The sequence below is a fragment of the Glandiceps talaboti genome, chromosome 1, assembly GCF_964340395.1.
Source record: "Glandiceps talaboti chromosome 1, keGlaTala1.1, whole genome shotgun sequence".
Lineage (NCBI taxonomy): Eukaryota > Metazoa > Hemichordata > Enteropneusta > Spengelidae > Glandiceps > Glandiceps talaboti.
In genome coordinates, this window is record NC_135549.1 from 32,479,386 (window position 1) to 32,496,757 (window position 17,372).

A 17,372-nucleotide genomic window follows, 5' to 3' on the forward strand; every position below is an offset into this window, starting at 1 on the left:
AATCACGTAGTAGTAGTTATCAATTTCGGCCATTGTCAGTCTTTGTTCAAACTAGTATAATCAAATACACAAAACAAAACAAAACAAAACAAAACAAAACAAAACAAAACAAAACAAAACAAAACAAAACAAAACAAAACAAAACAAAACAAAACAAAACAAAACAATAAAGGGAGGTATATGATATGTTTAATATGATATGTTTGATTTTATTCTCTGAAAGATTTTGAGTCTGGTCTTTATCGATATTATTTACAGTTTTCGGCCAATTAATTCCAAATCAGTTTTGTCATATTTTTTTCAGATTCCTCACTAATGGAATTGAGATTGTTAAAGACACATTTAGTCCATCGTGATTCGTCTAAATTTCAGTCTTTTAAAGTACTTCAATCTCAACAAATTCAATCTACTTGACATTGTGTTCCAGCCAAGGTCACTGCTTCATTGGCAGTATATTTACATCCAATAAATATGAATTTTCCCACTGTTCGTTGATTTTTTTTTCAAAACAGTCCACATCAGTTTGACTTAATATGAGTAATTCATCTGCATATTCAAGTACAGGACGAACTATGAGGTTCCATAAAGACAGACCATGCATAATCAACCATATTGATGTTACTTTGGCTACCTAGAATATATTTCATGATGGGGAATAAAATGTCAAATTTCTTCGACACTTTCATAAAATGAGTATGATCCGAAAGATTGCGAGTGATCCAGTATAGTAGTACCCTAGATACTTGTATTCATTTGTCTCTTTTATATTCAAATTACCAATTACCAGTTCTTTTGTCAGTCTACTTTCTTATTGATTACCAGAACATTTGATTTAACCAAAATATACTGCCATTTGGTTGTTGCTAAGGGCGTGGTCATGGTTGCTAGGGCCAACTGTGTCAAAAGCAGTAACTGTTCGCTCGATTCGTCGAAATTTCGGAAGAAGAGCTGGCCAACATCATCTTTGAGAAAGACTCTTATAAAAACCATCATCAAGACAGCGGTTGGTATTTTGGAGAACTATTGCGCCGTTATTTATTGAAAATTTATTGAAGCTTATATGGAGAAGTTTGTCATAAATATTTTAGTGTGCTGTGGTGTACGATTCTTGTTCGGTGTGTTATAAAACACATGTTGACTGACATTATTCGGGCGATACCCGGCCACCCTCGGGGAAACAAGATTGTTATGGTGTGACTGGCTAGTCCCTCGGGAACAAATGTACGCTATCGCCTCTCATGTATAAGCAATGCTGAACGGCGGCGGCGCTTGCCATCCCTGGGACTGGTTAGGGTTGTGGTTTTTTGTCATTCTAAATTATTTTTCCCGTGTTAAGGAGTCTTGACAAGATGGCGACTAAGTTTGGGTGTGTGTTACTTTCACTGTTATTCGTAACATTGGGTGAGTAGTTTTGTACTTTTGTTAATTCTCAGACTTAAGGTGCGTAGTTAAATAATTAGGTATTATTGTAATGTGATGAACAAACAAATTAAACCAAATCAAATATCGATAAACTAGTCTAAGAATGTATCTCTAATCTACGTCACGTCACGTACATGACGTAACAGGCAAGCAGCAAGAGTCAAATCACGTTATCCGGTATCAACATAATCTGATAATTGTCTAAAAACAGAACGTAAAATAACTAATAATCGCATAGTCCTGTTTGCAGATCGAGTGCTGTACTCTGTCTGCTAATCCTGATTGCATGCACATGTACGGAGTCGTCCCTTCCTTCTCCGTCCTGTAAAGAGACAACCGTGACCTTGGCTTACCAGATATGCTGGTGACTAAAGAACATTAATGAACCCTGTGGTCAAATATTAGCAATAAATCGACTATTTAGTAATTTTACCTCGCGTTCCTACAAAAGTCCCACTTCGGAGGACCCGAAATCACAAGTTCAACCGTAATTTCTGGCCTCATACACAGCAAGGCACACCTAGACCAAAACAAAGATTTTCTCCTTAATTATCAGGAGAATTCTCCTGATTGGGGTTCAAAATGGTCACCTTATCCATGATTCCGAGAGTACTGTCCCTGATTAGGAGATTTTCTCCACTGTGGGAGATGTTTCCCGATCAGATGACTCCTATGAGATATCCCTAGTTATATAGTAGACACTATTTTCAACTACTGATGATGATCAACATAATTTAATATGTTCCAAATCTCTGATGAAATATGTTATTAGTATATTACTACACAAAGAGATCTCTTGAATGGTGACATTTTTATGATTTCTTATTCATTGTTTTCCAAGAATTTTTAGAAAGACAATTACTAATATCAAATAGCTGTAAATGAAATGTAATGTTTTGCTGATTACTGTAGGCATATGACTTGAAAATACTAATAGGTTTTCTTACTTCTAAAGTGTACAATCGGGCTTTGACTTTCCACTTTCTTGATAACAGTAATGAAAATTAGACATTGACACTCACACCACTCATTCTCAATAGTAGTCACAGGGACAATGCTTTTATAATAATTATGACAGTTGACCTTTTTATTTAACTTTGTCAAATGAAAATTAAATATTCACAACATGTGAAAAGGTGAAAACATCAATTGAACTTCACATTCACAAACGTGAGGTATGTAAAGGTCCCGAAATTGACAAAGTGCGCATAAGAGTGCTCAAAGCTCACTTTGTCGAAAATGGCAAAGTGAGCGTCAAACGGCACATAGAAGTACTCAATCCCAGACTGTCATCGCCAAGGTTCGATCAGAAATATTAAAACATCACCATAGACAAACACTACAAAAAGTAACACATCATTGCTGTTGAGACATTTTCCTTAGGGTCTTTTTCAATTGGTTTTAAAGTCAGAAATAACTTTGTGGATTATGAAGTCCTCAAATTTATTACCCTACATCAATGACTTAGTACTCAGACGACAGTATTGGCACATGGTATTCGGACACGAACTTCAACACTGATTTATGTAATTGTTGCATAAATTATGAGTTTCACCACTCCGCTTGATCTGAATATTGGGCAAAAACATTGGTATTGTGGTACATGTACTCTAACAACTGTTACACTAAAGTTGATTGTTTTTGCAAAGGAATTATCATGAACACTGTCCTACTACCAAATAGACCTGGAATTCACTAATAGTCCATGGAACCACTTGACAGTACAGTCTACATCTTGGGTGTGCAAACGTGAACACTGTCCGATATCTGAGACACTTCTTTTCTCCAGATACTTACCATATACACCCAGATTTCATGGAAAATATCTCCTAGTTTGAATTGAGCTCTGGGAGAAAACTATAAATGAGATATTTGTAGATTTAAATTTGAGCGAAATGATATTTAAGTGATTTTGTAATTGTATAGTTTTGCTTTAGCAAAAACATTGACAACTACGACAGTGTTGGTACATACTGTAACTATGACATTGTTGGTACATACGATAACTACGACAGTGTTGGTACATATGGTAACTACGACAGTGTTGGTACATACGGTAACTACGACAGTGTTGGTACATACGGTAACTGTGTGTTTGCTGATAGTAGTGCTCTCAAAACCGATACCACAAAATTAGTCGTGGATCAAAACTTTAATATCTCCTGATCTTTCTTACGAAAGTTTGAGCATGACAATATGAATCCTTTATGATCGTTCTGGAGAAAACAGTGAGGATCTTGAGACAAATCGATATCTGCCCAAAAACAGACTGTGACAGTGAGTATAGCTCCTTACTTGTCTGGTGTAGTGTGGTAGTAGTCTTTCTCGTCTCAGTTTGACACTCATTTTGCCATTTTCGACAAAGTTAGCATTGAGCACTTCTACACACACTTTGTCAAATTTGGGACCCTTACATACCTGAACATATGAGAAGGTAAAACATCAACAACTGAATCTCAAATTCAAAAACATGGGAAAAGGTGAAACATCAACAACTGACTCTCTTTAGATGTTCAGGCGTTACATTATCTTCAATCACTCATGGCTTCTTGAAATTTTATACCCAAATGATAATAACAATACAATTCAGCACCTCCCCCAGGAGTGTTGTGACCACCTCTGTGATGCTGAAATCGTTGATTGGCACGAGGATTAATTGTTTGATGTACATGTACCTAAAAAATAGGAAAATGGTATGCTAATGACACAGTATAAGACATTTTCAATTTTTTTTCATGTTTCTGAAATGAGTATCATGTGAAGCTAATCTGTATGTTGATGAATTAAAATTGTCAATCTCAGAGTATGGAACAAACCACTCAGAAAAGTGGGTTAATTGTTGTAACATCTTGATAAGATAACAGTAGCACAATAAATACAGAAATCAAATCAGTTTTATTATGAAGTGAGTGATCAACTGCACAAAGCTACCAAAGAATACAATGTAGATAATAATTAAGCTGACTTAAGTGACAAGGTTTTGCTACTGAAATCATTTTATTGTGTCACTTATCATGTGATATAACATTCATATGTTGCACATTTTCCATTGTATACATGTACAGTACATTTGTATTTCTAATAAAGATTGTTTTGTTGAAATCAAATCCTAATTACATACCTGCACAAACAAGTTTTTTCTCCTTTTCAAGAATGAATCGATTGTTGTCTTTTCCTCTTGTCTTTTTCATAATCCAGTATCATAGTTTAGCATCTCGACTGGACTGTATTAACAGACTGCATGAATACATATCCAGTCTAGTCAATCTCATTCCTAAAGGTTCTTAATTGTGGTTCGACCCTATAGTGAGTGAATTGCAAATGGCACACATCAGTACATAAACAAGATGGTCAGTAGCAGTAGATTGGTAATGACTATTGTTCGAGGTGTTAATCTGGGGATTAACAGTGCGATCCTTGCCTCGGTTACGCTACAAGGGTCTCTAGCACTTTCAACGTTACACCGAAAGTTACTGAAGTCCCTCTTCGAGAACTATCATCGGTGTTTTGTTGTTTAAACAGCACCATGTCATCGGTTAGGGTCAAAGGTCCGATAGCGTTATTTTCAACCGGAAGCTGACAATTTCTGTGGAAACAGCTTGAAAATCGAGCGAGATTTAGCCGAGTTATCGCCTTGTAAAACTTGCTTGTTTGTTACGGTCAAAATCATGAATATATAATGAACATATTTGATTTAAAAATGCAGAAATATGGAATTTGTTACACAGTATACAACAAATTATGACGATAAGGCAAGTTGTGTTCTAATGGCTCTATAGTAAGTTACACTCTGGGATTTTCGTCCTACCCACTGGGATTTTTGTCAGAAAAGTACATACTTTATTCAATAGTCGTAACATTTCCGATGTTTACATGAGGGTCTGTGCATTCATCACCCATGTCAAAATGAACACACAGGCTGTGAACGGGTTCCCCGATCAATTTACCGGAGCGGAGTTCCCAGCGACCCCACAGCAGTACAAGTGTGGCCATGATCAAAGTGAAACTGTACAACAGAAAACATACAAAACGCTTTGAAAATGATGTTTTAACTAATAAAGAAGGCAAGCTAGCTTCACATCATAAAATATCTTCAGTATGATTGTAATTTTTCTTGTCTTATTGTATGTTTTGCTTTCCAGCATGGTACTGAGAGTCGATTGTTTTTATTTTGATTCATAATGTGCATGTACATGTACATGTACCCCTATCCAGTGTTTTTGCTAAGGTTTGGGAACCCCGGTAACAGAAAGGGGGAAAGAGGTAAAACTGGTAGTACTTCCCATGCAATGTATCATAGTTTAGGTGGGGAACCCTGGTAAAATGATATGGGAACCCCGGTAGATTTTACCTACTTACCGCCCTTAAATAAAACACTGCCTATCACAATCAATGTAAAAAGACACATCACTAACTTTTGTTGCAACAGTGTTGTGTCTACTGTGACCTGGAAAATTACCTGCATCAAACATATGTTTATGTATATAGTGTCGGTCGACAACACGAGACGGTATGTATTTACATGTCAATGATATAGAATTCTGGCAGATTCACACATTGGAAAGTTATTTTCATGACAATAGAGTAATGTTTACCCAAGGCTATGATTGAACAATGGGAGAAGGTTTGTTACAATCTGTCTATTCTTGTCTGTGTCAGTAGTAATCCATTACAAATTGACAAACCCTTGTCATCCCTCATTAATATTCATTTGGTACAGCTGTTTTGACAAGCCCTCATCATCGCTCATTAATATTCATTTGGTACAGCTGTTTTGACAAGCCCTCATCATCGCTCATTAATATTCATTTGGTACAGCTGTTTTGACAAACCCTTGTCATCCCTCATTAATATTCATTTGGTACAGCTGTTTTGACAAGCCCTCATCATCGCTCATTAATATTCATTTGGTACAGCTGTTTTGACTATCACAGGAATTCAGCAGGTAATAACAAGTTCATGTTGTCTTTACCCCACCTCCAGTAAAATCAGGTGGGGACGCAGCAACGTCATCATGCTTATAAATATGAATGATTTTCAATTTGACATTTATGATATTTAGAAATGTTTGTATTGGGGTGTAAGACAGATTTCATTATAAAAGACCTCCTCTGTCACCCCCCCCCCCCACACACACACACACACATGCACACACACACTAGAAGAATTGAGGGGGTGGGGGGTTCACTATTTTTAAGTACAATGATAACAAAAAGTCACCGGCCTACATGTACCTCCGGCCGTAAAAACTGATCGCTCCCTAAGTATTCAAAAAATATATGTAAATTTGCCTAGCAACAAGACCACGCCCCCATAGCAACAGCCAAATGATCACATATATTGCAAAGGTAACAGGAATTGAAAGACTAATGAATAAACATTCAAAAAATGTATGTAAATGTGCCTAGCAACAAGACCATGCCCATAGGAACAGCCAAATGATCACATATATTGCGAAGATAACAGGGATTAATAGACAATTGAATAAATATTCAAAAAATGTATGTAAATTTGCCTAGCAACAAGACCACGCCCATAGCGACAGCCAAATGATGGCGTATATCGCAAAGATAGCAACATTGTTGGATAGGCAACTGGATTCAGCAAATGAACACATTGTTAGCATGGACTGACATATGGATAAACATTTTTAAAAACTGTACAGTTGTGCTACAATGCCATTGGCGGTAATTTTTCAAATCCCCCTCAATTTCTCCCCAGGCCCCCTGTTGTAAACTATGACCACAGCTTTGGGAGACACTTCTGTTAACTAAAAACTTGATCTAACACCCATACAAATATACTTGGTTCTCTGGTTAACAAAATACCATACACTTGATATTATATTGCAGGTGTTCCAAGTCAACTAGTCCCCTTCCCTTTTATTAAAAATCCATACTAGGCAATCAACTGTTCAAATAAAATTGGAAGGCAATTATGATAGAAGGCATGCATGTACATTAACTATAATAATTTTAATAGTTTTGTCAAGGTTTTATGTAAATATTTTCATTTGAGTAAAAAGTTTATAAACTCAGCTTGTACCTCTTTAAAAGTCCTCATGTGTATGTCCACTTTAAAAGTCCTCATGTGTATGTCCACTTTAAAAGTCCTCGTGTATGTCCACTTTAAAAGTCCTCATGTGTATGTCCACTTTAAAAGTCCTCATATGTATGTCCACTTTAAAAGTCCTCATGTGTATGTCCACTTTAAAAGTCCTCATGTGTATGTCCACTTTAAAAGTCCTCATGTGTATGTCCACTTTAAAAGTCCTCATGTGTATGTCCACTTTAAAAGTCCTCGTGTATGTCCACTTTAAAAGTCCTCATGTGTATGTCCACTTTAAAAGTCCTCATGTGTATGTCCACTTTAAAAGTCCTCATGTGTATGTCCACTTTAAAAGTCCTCATGTGTATGTCCACTTTAAAAGTCCTCATGTGTATGTCCACTTTAAAAGTCCTCACTTGTATGTCTTCTTTAATGTGTAACTTTTGATGACGACATCTGTGTCCTTTTTTAATCTCTGATTTATTACTAGTGTCATCCGAATACTGTAATAGCTACTATGATTCAAATGGCGATTTCCAGGATGGCTTTTCGTGTCCAAGAGATTCATTCTTTGATGATGATATTTATTGCTGTGGTTCATCAACATATAAGTATTGTTGTGATGATGCCTTTGACTACATAGAAAATGATGTGGTAGAGGGCTGGTAAGTAGAATTTCCAACATCATGTGTTGCATGTTAGCAAAGAAACATATCTGTACATCAGAAATAGATGTATTTTTCAATCAATGTGTCAATCAACAGAATACTCCTCTTTCATTCAGAATGTACTAGAAGTTGAAAAAAGTACATATGATTTTGGAAAGTTTGGCATTCTTTCCCCCGATAAATATTTAAAGGATAAGATATTAAGAAGTGAGTCTTACAGAGAGATTTGAAGGTTTTTCATTTGTTATGCACAATTGCAGTGAAATGTAAAGCTAAGACATGCACAATTGCAGTGAAATGTAAAGCTAAGACATGCACAATTGCAGTGAAATGTAAAGCTAAGACATGCACAATTGCAGTGAAATGTAAAGCTAAGACATGCACAATTGCAGTGAAATGTAAAGCTAAGACATTCTCAATGTTATTGTCGCTACCTTGCACTTGACCTATGTGATCATCACAGTCACCTGTTCACTCTAGCTTAGATTCACTATACTTTCAGCAGAAAATGCAGTAACAATAACTAGGTCCTAAGTTCACCTTTCTCTGTATATTATTTGTAGCATAAATGAAACAACCCCTATCATTTATGAAATATGATAATCGTGGAAACTATATACAAGTTGTTGAAATCACAAATAAACAATTACAATTGAATATGAGAATGAATGTTCATGGAAACACATCACAAATTTTCACTGACATCTTATTAGCATGTGAAGAGTGTACTAGAATGGAGTGTTTCTCTCAAGATCATTTCATGTGTCTCTTTCAAGACACACTACCCCATTGTAGTACTCCCCTGATGATGCCGATGAGACATCAATGAAAATCTGGGATTATCTTCCAAGAAATTATCATTTGAGTAGAATCTGAAATTTCATGAGTTAACAACTTCATGTTTTAACTTTTCTTCTAAGGGCTGGTATAGTGGCATCAGTGATTAGTGCCATTGTTTTCATTGTGATCGTTGGTGTCATCATATGCTGTTGTCTATGCAGTTGCTGTCTAATTAATAAGAGAAGGCGTATGCCTAGAACCAGTAAGTTTACAACCCAATTACATAACATCAGAACGCTTACAACCCAGTCACATAGAACCAGTAAGTTTACCATCCAATCACATAAAACCTGTAAGTTTACCATCCAATCACATAAAATCATAAGTTTACCATCCAATCACATAAAACCTGTAAGTTTACCATCCAATCACATAAAACCAGTAAGTTTACCACCCAATCACATAAAACCAGTAAGTTTACCATCCAATCACATAAAATCATAAGTTTACCATCCAATCACATAAAACCAGTAAGTTTACCACCCAATCACATAGAACCAGTAAGTTTACCATCCAATCACATAAAACCAGTAAGTTTACCATCCAATCACCTAAAACTAGTAAGTTTACCATCCAATCACATAGAACCAGTAAGTTTACCATCCAATCACATAAAACCAGTAAGTTTACCATCCAATCACATAAAACCAGTAAGTTTACCATCCAATCACATAAAACTAGTAAGTTTACCATCCAATCATATAAAACCAGTAAGTTTACCATCCAATCACATAAAACCAGTAAGTTTACCATCCAATCACATAAAACCAGTAAGTTTACCATCCAATCACATAAAAGTAGTAAGTTTACCATCCAATCACATAGAACCAGTAAGTTTACCATCCAATCACATAAAACCAGTAAGTTTACCATCCAATCACATAAAACCAGTAAGTTTAGCATCCAATCACATAAAACCAGTAAGTTTACCATCCAATCACATAAAACCAGTAAGTTTACCATCCAATCACCTAAAACTAGTAAGTTTACCATCCAATCACATAGAACCAGTAAGTTTACCATCCAATCACATAAAACCAGTAAGTTTACCATCCAATCACATAAAACCAGTAAGTTTACCATCCAATCACATAAAACTAGTAAGTTTACCATCCAATCACATAAAACCAGTAAGTTTACCATCCAATCACATAAAACCAGTAAGTTTACCATCCAATCACATAAAACCAGTAAGTTTACCATCCAATCACATAAAAGTAGTAAGTTTACCATCCAATCACATAGAACCAGTAAGTTTACCATCCAATCACATAAAACCAGTAAGTTTACCATCCAATCACATAGAACCAGTAAGTTTAGCATCCAATCACATAAAACCAGTAAGTTTACCATCCAATCACATAAAACCAGTAAGTTTACCATCCAATCACATAGAACCAGTAAGTTTACCATCCAATCACATAGAACCAGTAAGTTTACCATCCAATCACATAAAACCAGTAAGTTTACCATCCAATCGCATAAAACTAGTAAGTTTACCATCCAATCACATAAAAGTAGTAAGTTTACCATCCAATCACATAAAATCATAAGTTTACCATCCAATCACATAAAATCATAAGTTTACCATCCAATCACATAAAACCTGTAAGTTTACCATCCAATCACCTAAAACTAGTAAGTTTACCACCCAATCACATAAAACCAGTAAGTTTACCATCCAATCACATAAAACCAGTAAGTTTACCACCCAATCACATAAAACCAGTAAGTTTACCATCCAATCACATAAAACCAGTAAGTTTACCACCCAATCACATAAAACCAGTAAGTTTACCATCCAATCACCTAAAACCAGTAAGTTTACCATCCAATCACCTAAAACTAGTAAGTTTACCACCCAATCACATAAAACCAGTAAGTTTACCATCCAATCACATAGAACCAGTAAGTTTACCATCCAATCACATAAAATCATCAGTGTACCATCCAATTACATAAAACCAGTAAGTTTACCATCCAATCACATAAAACCAGTAAGTTTACCATCCAATCACATAAAATCATCAGTGTACCATCCAATTACATAAAACCAGTAAGTTTACCATCCAATCACCTAAAACTAGTAAGTTTACCATCCAATCACCTAAAACCAGTAAGTTTACCATCCAATCACATAAAACCAGTAAGTTTACCATCCAATTACATAAAACCAGTAAGTTTACCATCCAATCACATAAAACCAGTAAGTTTACCATCCAATCACATAGAACCAGTAAGTTTACCATCCAATCACATAAAACCAGTAAGTTTACCATCCAATCACATAAAACCAGTAAGTTTACCATCCAATCACATAAAACCAGTAAGTTTACCATCCAATCACATAAAACCAGTAAGTTTACCATCCAATCACATAAAACCAGTAAGTTTACCATCCAATCACATAAAACCAGTAAGTTTACCATCCAATCACATAAAACCAGTAAGTTTACCATCCAATCACATAAAACCAGTAAGTTTACCATCCAATCACATAAAACTAGTAAGTTTACCATCCAATCACATAAAACCAGTAAGTTTACCATCCAATCACATAAAACCAGTAAGTTTACCATCCAATCACATAAAACCAGTAAGTTTACCATCCAATCACATAAAACTAGTAAGTTTACCATCCAATCACATAAAATCATAAGTTTACCATTCCAATCACATTCCAATCTTGTCATCACCATATCAAAGACACAGTTATGAAATGCACGATATGGTATATGTGATGTTGAAACTACATATATTGCCATATTAATGCCTAGTGGTCAGCTGTAACTGAAATTTGTAACTTATTCTGATGAGGATCATCAACCAAGACAGATTGAAAGCTCATTGCTAAAAAGTTTGAAGTTCTGTTTGTAACTTATAGTCTGTAAATGATTCGATCTACCAAGCTGATCAACATTCTTGGGTAATACCATAATTTATTGTTTCATTCTTGGATGTTTGTTTTTTCCAACAGCCGTTGTAACAGGAACAAGAGCTCCTATGACAACAGTTACAACTACCAACTACCCAGTAGGAACCAATCCACCACCAACATCTCAGGCATACCCCCCACAGCCTTACCCACCACAACCCTACCCACAGCAGCCATACCCACAACAACCCTATCAACAGCAGCCATACTCACAACAACCCTATCAACAACAACCCTACCCACAGCAACCATACCCACAACAACCCTACCAGCAGCAACCCTATCAACAACAACCACCTCCATCCCAACCCAAAATTGATGACCAACCACCCCCATACCCAGCAGTAGCAGCATCAGCTCCTCCATACCCACCTCCAAGCAATGCTCCCCCTTATCCTGTCAAGGAGTAAGGTTTGTGACCAAACAGTAGAGGAATTTCATAACTACCATCCAACATCAACCACCACTATTTACTTACATAGATACAACTTTAAGGACGGAAGGGGATATTTGTGTTTAAAAACGCCAGAAACTTGAAACATTGAACAATTTCACAGACAGATTACCAGTAAGGATTTCTCCATATGTGTTTTAAAACCATAGCTGTTGGAGAGAGAGAGGGACAGGAACTATGGCATTTCCTTTGAAGTGATGTGGTTTGGAATACATTATCAGTTTTTATCTCAAGGCATTGTCTATGATTAATTGTATTTTTACAAGTCAGACTGGTGACTAATGTTTAATTTCCCTTGTAGCCGTAATTGTTGTGTTTTCTTTATACCCACTCCATTTCTTTACAAATGTTATGAATTCAGTTGATTTTACCAGTAATGATGGGGAAAATAGATAATCTGTAACAGAACTTGCCAAGTAAACCCAACACAATGACAAATTCAACAGCTAAATTGCACATTATCACCAGGGTGCCAGAACAGATGTTCAGTTACAGAATACACTGAATGCCTTCCGTAAGGGTAAAGTCTTGAGATTTTCATTCCTACACATAATAATTGTTGGAATGCAACAGAACATATGCAATTAGTTATGTAACAGTTTTAAATATGTACCAAATTTAAATGAATTTGAAGAGTACATTTTTAAAATATAGCCTAATTACTGAAAATCATTAATTATGCAAATGAATCATTAAAACTAAAAGCTACATCACCAAGCTTTTCAGAACATATGCGATTAGTTCTGTTTGATGTATGTACGAAAGTAAATTGAATTTGAAAAGTGCACTTTTAGCACAACTGAACTGATAAGGTTCAGTAGTGCTGTAGGCATTACATGGAAAGTGTCTGTCTGTCTGTATGTGAGTATGTGTGAACAAATTAAATTTAGAAAAATATGCTGGACCGATTGCCATGATATTTGGTGGGTATATTACCTTGGGTGTCTAGTTGGCAAATTGTTCAAATCAAAAGATGAGCTTATCACAGGTGTGTGATTTGTGTCAAAAATGTGACTTTTGGTCAAAAAACTTAAACTTGACAGATTGGTCTGAAATTTGGTGGGAACATTGTTAGGGGTGTTTATATTAAGAATTGTTCATAACCATAACATGATGATCCCATCAGTCATGCAAATTAGGTCTAAAAATGTGTCTTTTTTGAAAAAAATGTATAATATCAAAATTACTTGGCAGATTGAGCTGAAATTTAATGGGGATGCATATGGGGATCTTGATGAAGATCATGTTGATCCCATTGACAATATGCAAATTAGGTCAAAAATTCTCAACTTGGTCAAAAACATGTCTCGAAAACTACATTGGTAATGGGGCTGAAACTTGGAGGGGATGTTTGAGGTGTCATTGTAGTTATTTTTCAAAACACTTTGACCAAACTGGCCATAGCAATCATGAAATTGCCCTTAGCAACAGTGAAATGATCATGCACATTACAAAGATAACAGGGATGGGTAGGTACATACGTGAATAAAGATTTTTAAAATGTACGCAAATATGCCTAGCAACAAGATCATGCCCATATCAACAGCCAAATAATGGGGTTTATGTTGTAAATATTAAAAGTGGGAATGGTAGGCAAGTGAATAAAGATTGTATGCAAGTATGCCTAACAACAAGCAACATAGCAACAGTCAATTGATGGTGTATATTGTAAAGATAACAGGTTAATAGGCAAGCAAGTAAACATTCAAAAAATGTAAACAGATATGCCTAGCAACAAGACCATGCCCATAGCAACAGCCAAATACAGTTGTGCTACAATGCCATTGGTTCTATATTTCTAATTTGACAATATAATACTGTCCATTATAAATATTTTATAAAGTTTTTGAGCTAAAAACTTTTGGTGCATCCTACATGAATTGATAGGTTTAATATTAATGTAATGTTATCTTTGACTGAGTGACTAATAAAAATTGTAACTTTTAACATACTAGTAGTATACATAGTAGTATATTTCAATGTACTTCAGTACAGAAAGACTGTCAGTGAATGACGAACACAGTTGCATGCAATTTGTAAACATTTGTAATTATACAATAAACAAAAGTATGGATGTGTTTTGAGAAAATTTCGTGGGTTGCTATGACAACAGGAAAACGCCCATGGGTTGCTATGAAAACAGGCAAAACTCCATTGGTTGCTATGACAACAGGAAAACTTCATGGGTTGCAATGACAAGAGGGCAAACTTCATGGGTTGCTATGACAAGAGAGAACTCCATGGGTTGCTATGACAACAGGAAAAACGTCATGGGATGCTTTGACAAGAGAAAATTTCTTGGGTTGCTATGACACGAGGGAAAACTTCATGGGTTGCTATAACAAGAGGGAAAAGTCCATGGGTTGCTATGACAACAGGAAAACCTTCATGGGTTGCTATGACAAGAGAGAAAATTTCATGGGTTGCTATGACATGAGGGAAATTTCATGGGTTGCTATGACAAGAGAAAATTTCATGGGTTGCTATGACATCAGGGAAATCTTCATGGGTTGCTATGACATGAGGGAAATCTTCATGGGTTGCTTTGACATGAGGGAAAATTTCATGGGTTGCTATGTCAAGCAATACATTTGGGGAGTGTTTATCGTTGCCTGTACACAGAAACTCCCTCCTATAGGATCCTTGACCTACCACAGGTGTATGCTACGAATTACTGTGAGACTAATACATCCATGGTCCCACTCAAGGGATGTACTTAAAAGTCTGCCTCTCCTATTTAAACGGCGAATGCCTTTGTGGGGTCATTTTGTCAAAATGCATTTAGAGCAAAAGCCCTCCGATTCCAGTGACTGCATGCACTATCACAACACAAGGAATATATGTCATATTCATTTGCTCTTTCCATTACATAGCTTTTACTAATTAGCGGATAGTTTATAAAGTTTAGAACGATATTTAGACGCGATAATTAGCGGATATATCCTTGTAAAACCTTTTAACCAAGGACGGTCTGTCTAATTAGCTGATAGTTTATAAAGTTTAGAACGATATTTAGACGCGATAATTAGCGGATATATCCTTGTAAAAGATTTTAAACCACGAACGGGCTGTCTAACTAGCGAATAGTTTATAAAGTTTAGAACGATATTTAGACGCGATAATTAGCGGATATATCGATGTAAAATTATTTTCACTAGAAACGGTCTGTCTAATTAGTGGATAGTTTATAAAGTTTAGAACGATATTTAGACGCGATAATTAGCGGATATATCGATGTAAAATTATTTTCACTAGAAACGGTCTGTCTAATTAGTGGATAGTTTATAAAGTTTAGAACGATATTTAGACGCGATAATTAGCGGATATATCCATGTAAAATTATTTTCACTAGAAACGGTCTGTCTAATTAGTGGATAGTTTATAAAGTTTAGAACGATATTTAGACGCGATAATTAGCGGATATATCCTTGTAAAAGATTTTTAACCAAGGACGGGCTGTCTAACTAGCGAATAGTTTATAAAGTTTAGAACGATATTTAGACGCGATAATTAGCGGATATATCCTTGAAAAACTTTTTTAACCAAGGACGGTCTGTCTAATTAGCGAATACAAAATGTAGTTCATAAAGTTTAGAACGATATTTAGACGCTATAAGTAGCAGTTATATCCATGTGAAATTGTTTTCACTAAGGACGGCCTAATTAGCGGATAGTTTATAACGTTTAGAACGATATGTAGCCGCTAAAGTCATGTAGTTTAGCTGTGTTTATCTAGTTTAGCTCTCGTAGGTAATACATAGAGTTTAGCTACATACCTTAGCATGTTAGGGAAAGACAGTTCCGCACCTAACTCGGAAAATGGACAAGCTACTAGTTACGAAATTTCTCGTGTTTGATCAACGAACCAGGCAAAATGTAACGTAATTCTTTGAATACTGTTATTCCGAAATTCAAACGATACATTTGTAGCGGGAAATCTGCTGGGAAAACAGGACCGCTATCGATAGCATCGTGGATCTGCCTCCGGACAGATTAACATCATAATCTTGAACTTGACTGTGGCCATGCCTGTGATTACTAATTATGAGATGACGTCAATATTCTATGCTTCCCGCCATTTGCAATGTGATCTTGTGTATCACATTCCAGTCGAACTACCTTCATTTTCCGTGTTTCTACGATATTACAAATTGTAATATACAAAATGACAATTAGAATAACTGAAGACTCGTTTTATCCACTGCTACGTGATATTTTTATTGCATGGCAAGTTGTGAAATGTTCTGCAAGTCAAATTGTACGTCATATAACGAAAATCAGCATTTTTACCATTTACATTTTCAAGCCTCCAACCTTCTGAAATTTTCTTAGGTATTTTCTTAGGTATTGTTCTTAAAAAGTATGTCTGGGAATGTTTAATTTCGCTCTATTACGTGTGAAATTGGTGATTAAGTGAGAACAAGACCATTTGATATCCGGGGGGGGGGGGGGAATTTCGGGGGAAAGAAAGATGCCAAATGGAGTTGCTTGAAAAAAAAATCCGAATATGAGTGGGTGATGGAAAAAAAAGATTGACCACTGCTGCTAGAAAAAAATGTCTTGGCAGGGAAATGATGCACATGTTTGAGTATACTGTTCAACCTGCTCGTACCTCTCCAACCAGGACACTTGTCAAATCATGACAAACATTTTCAAACACATGTCAGGGACCAGTCAGTTTCGTTAGCCTGTGGTACATATATATATTTGTTCTTGTCCCTGTTTCTTTCATAAATTGTTTAAATATTACTTCATGTAAGGGTTCAAACATAACTATACATAAAATTACACATATACATGTATTACCTAGCTACCACAAGGGTTACAGAACATGCCATGTATGTGTTTGGCTGTTTCACAATCAGTGCTTCACTTATCTTGCACTTTGGGGCAAAAGTGAACTTGAAGGTTTTGTTATCGTAATCTTCATACTATTAGATAGTTTATAAAAGAACTTAATCTAAATTGTTCTAGTCTCTTCAGTATGAATTTGTCCTATTTCGGA

General features: G+C 35.8%; 1 protein-coding gene across 1 annotated transcript; it reads left to right on the forward strand.

Moving 5' to 3' along the window:
* Positions 1 to 1,345: 1,345 nt before the first annotated feature.
* On the forward strand, positions 1,346 to 14,312 carry LOC144436428 (uncharacterized). The gene is made up of 4 exons (XM_078125230.1): positions 1,346 to 1,401; positions 7,961 to 8,135; positions 9,059 to 9,180; positions 11,956 to 14,312. Exons 1-4 carry the CDS (start codon positions 1,350 to 1,352, stop codon positions 12,321 to 12,323), a joined length of 717 nt encoding a protein of 238 aa, XP_077981356.1. The 5' UTR covers positions 1,346 to 1,349; the 3' UTR covers positions 12,324 to 14,312.
* Positions 14,313 to 17,372: the final 3,060 nt, after the last annotated feature.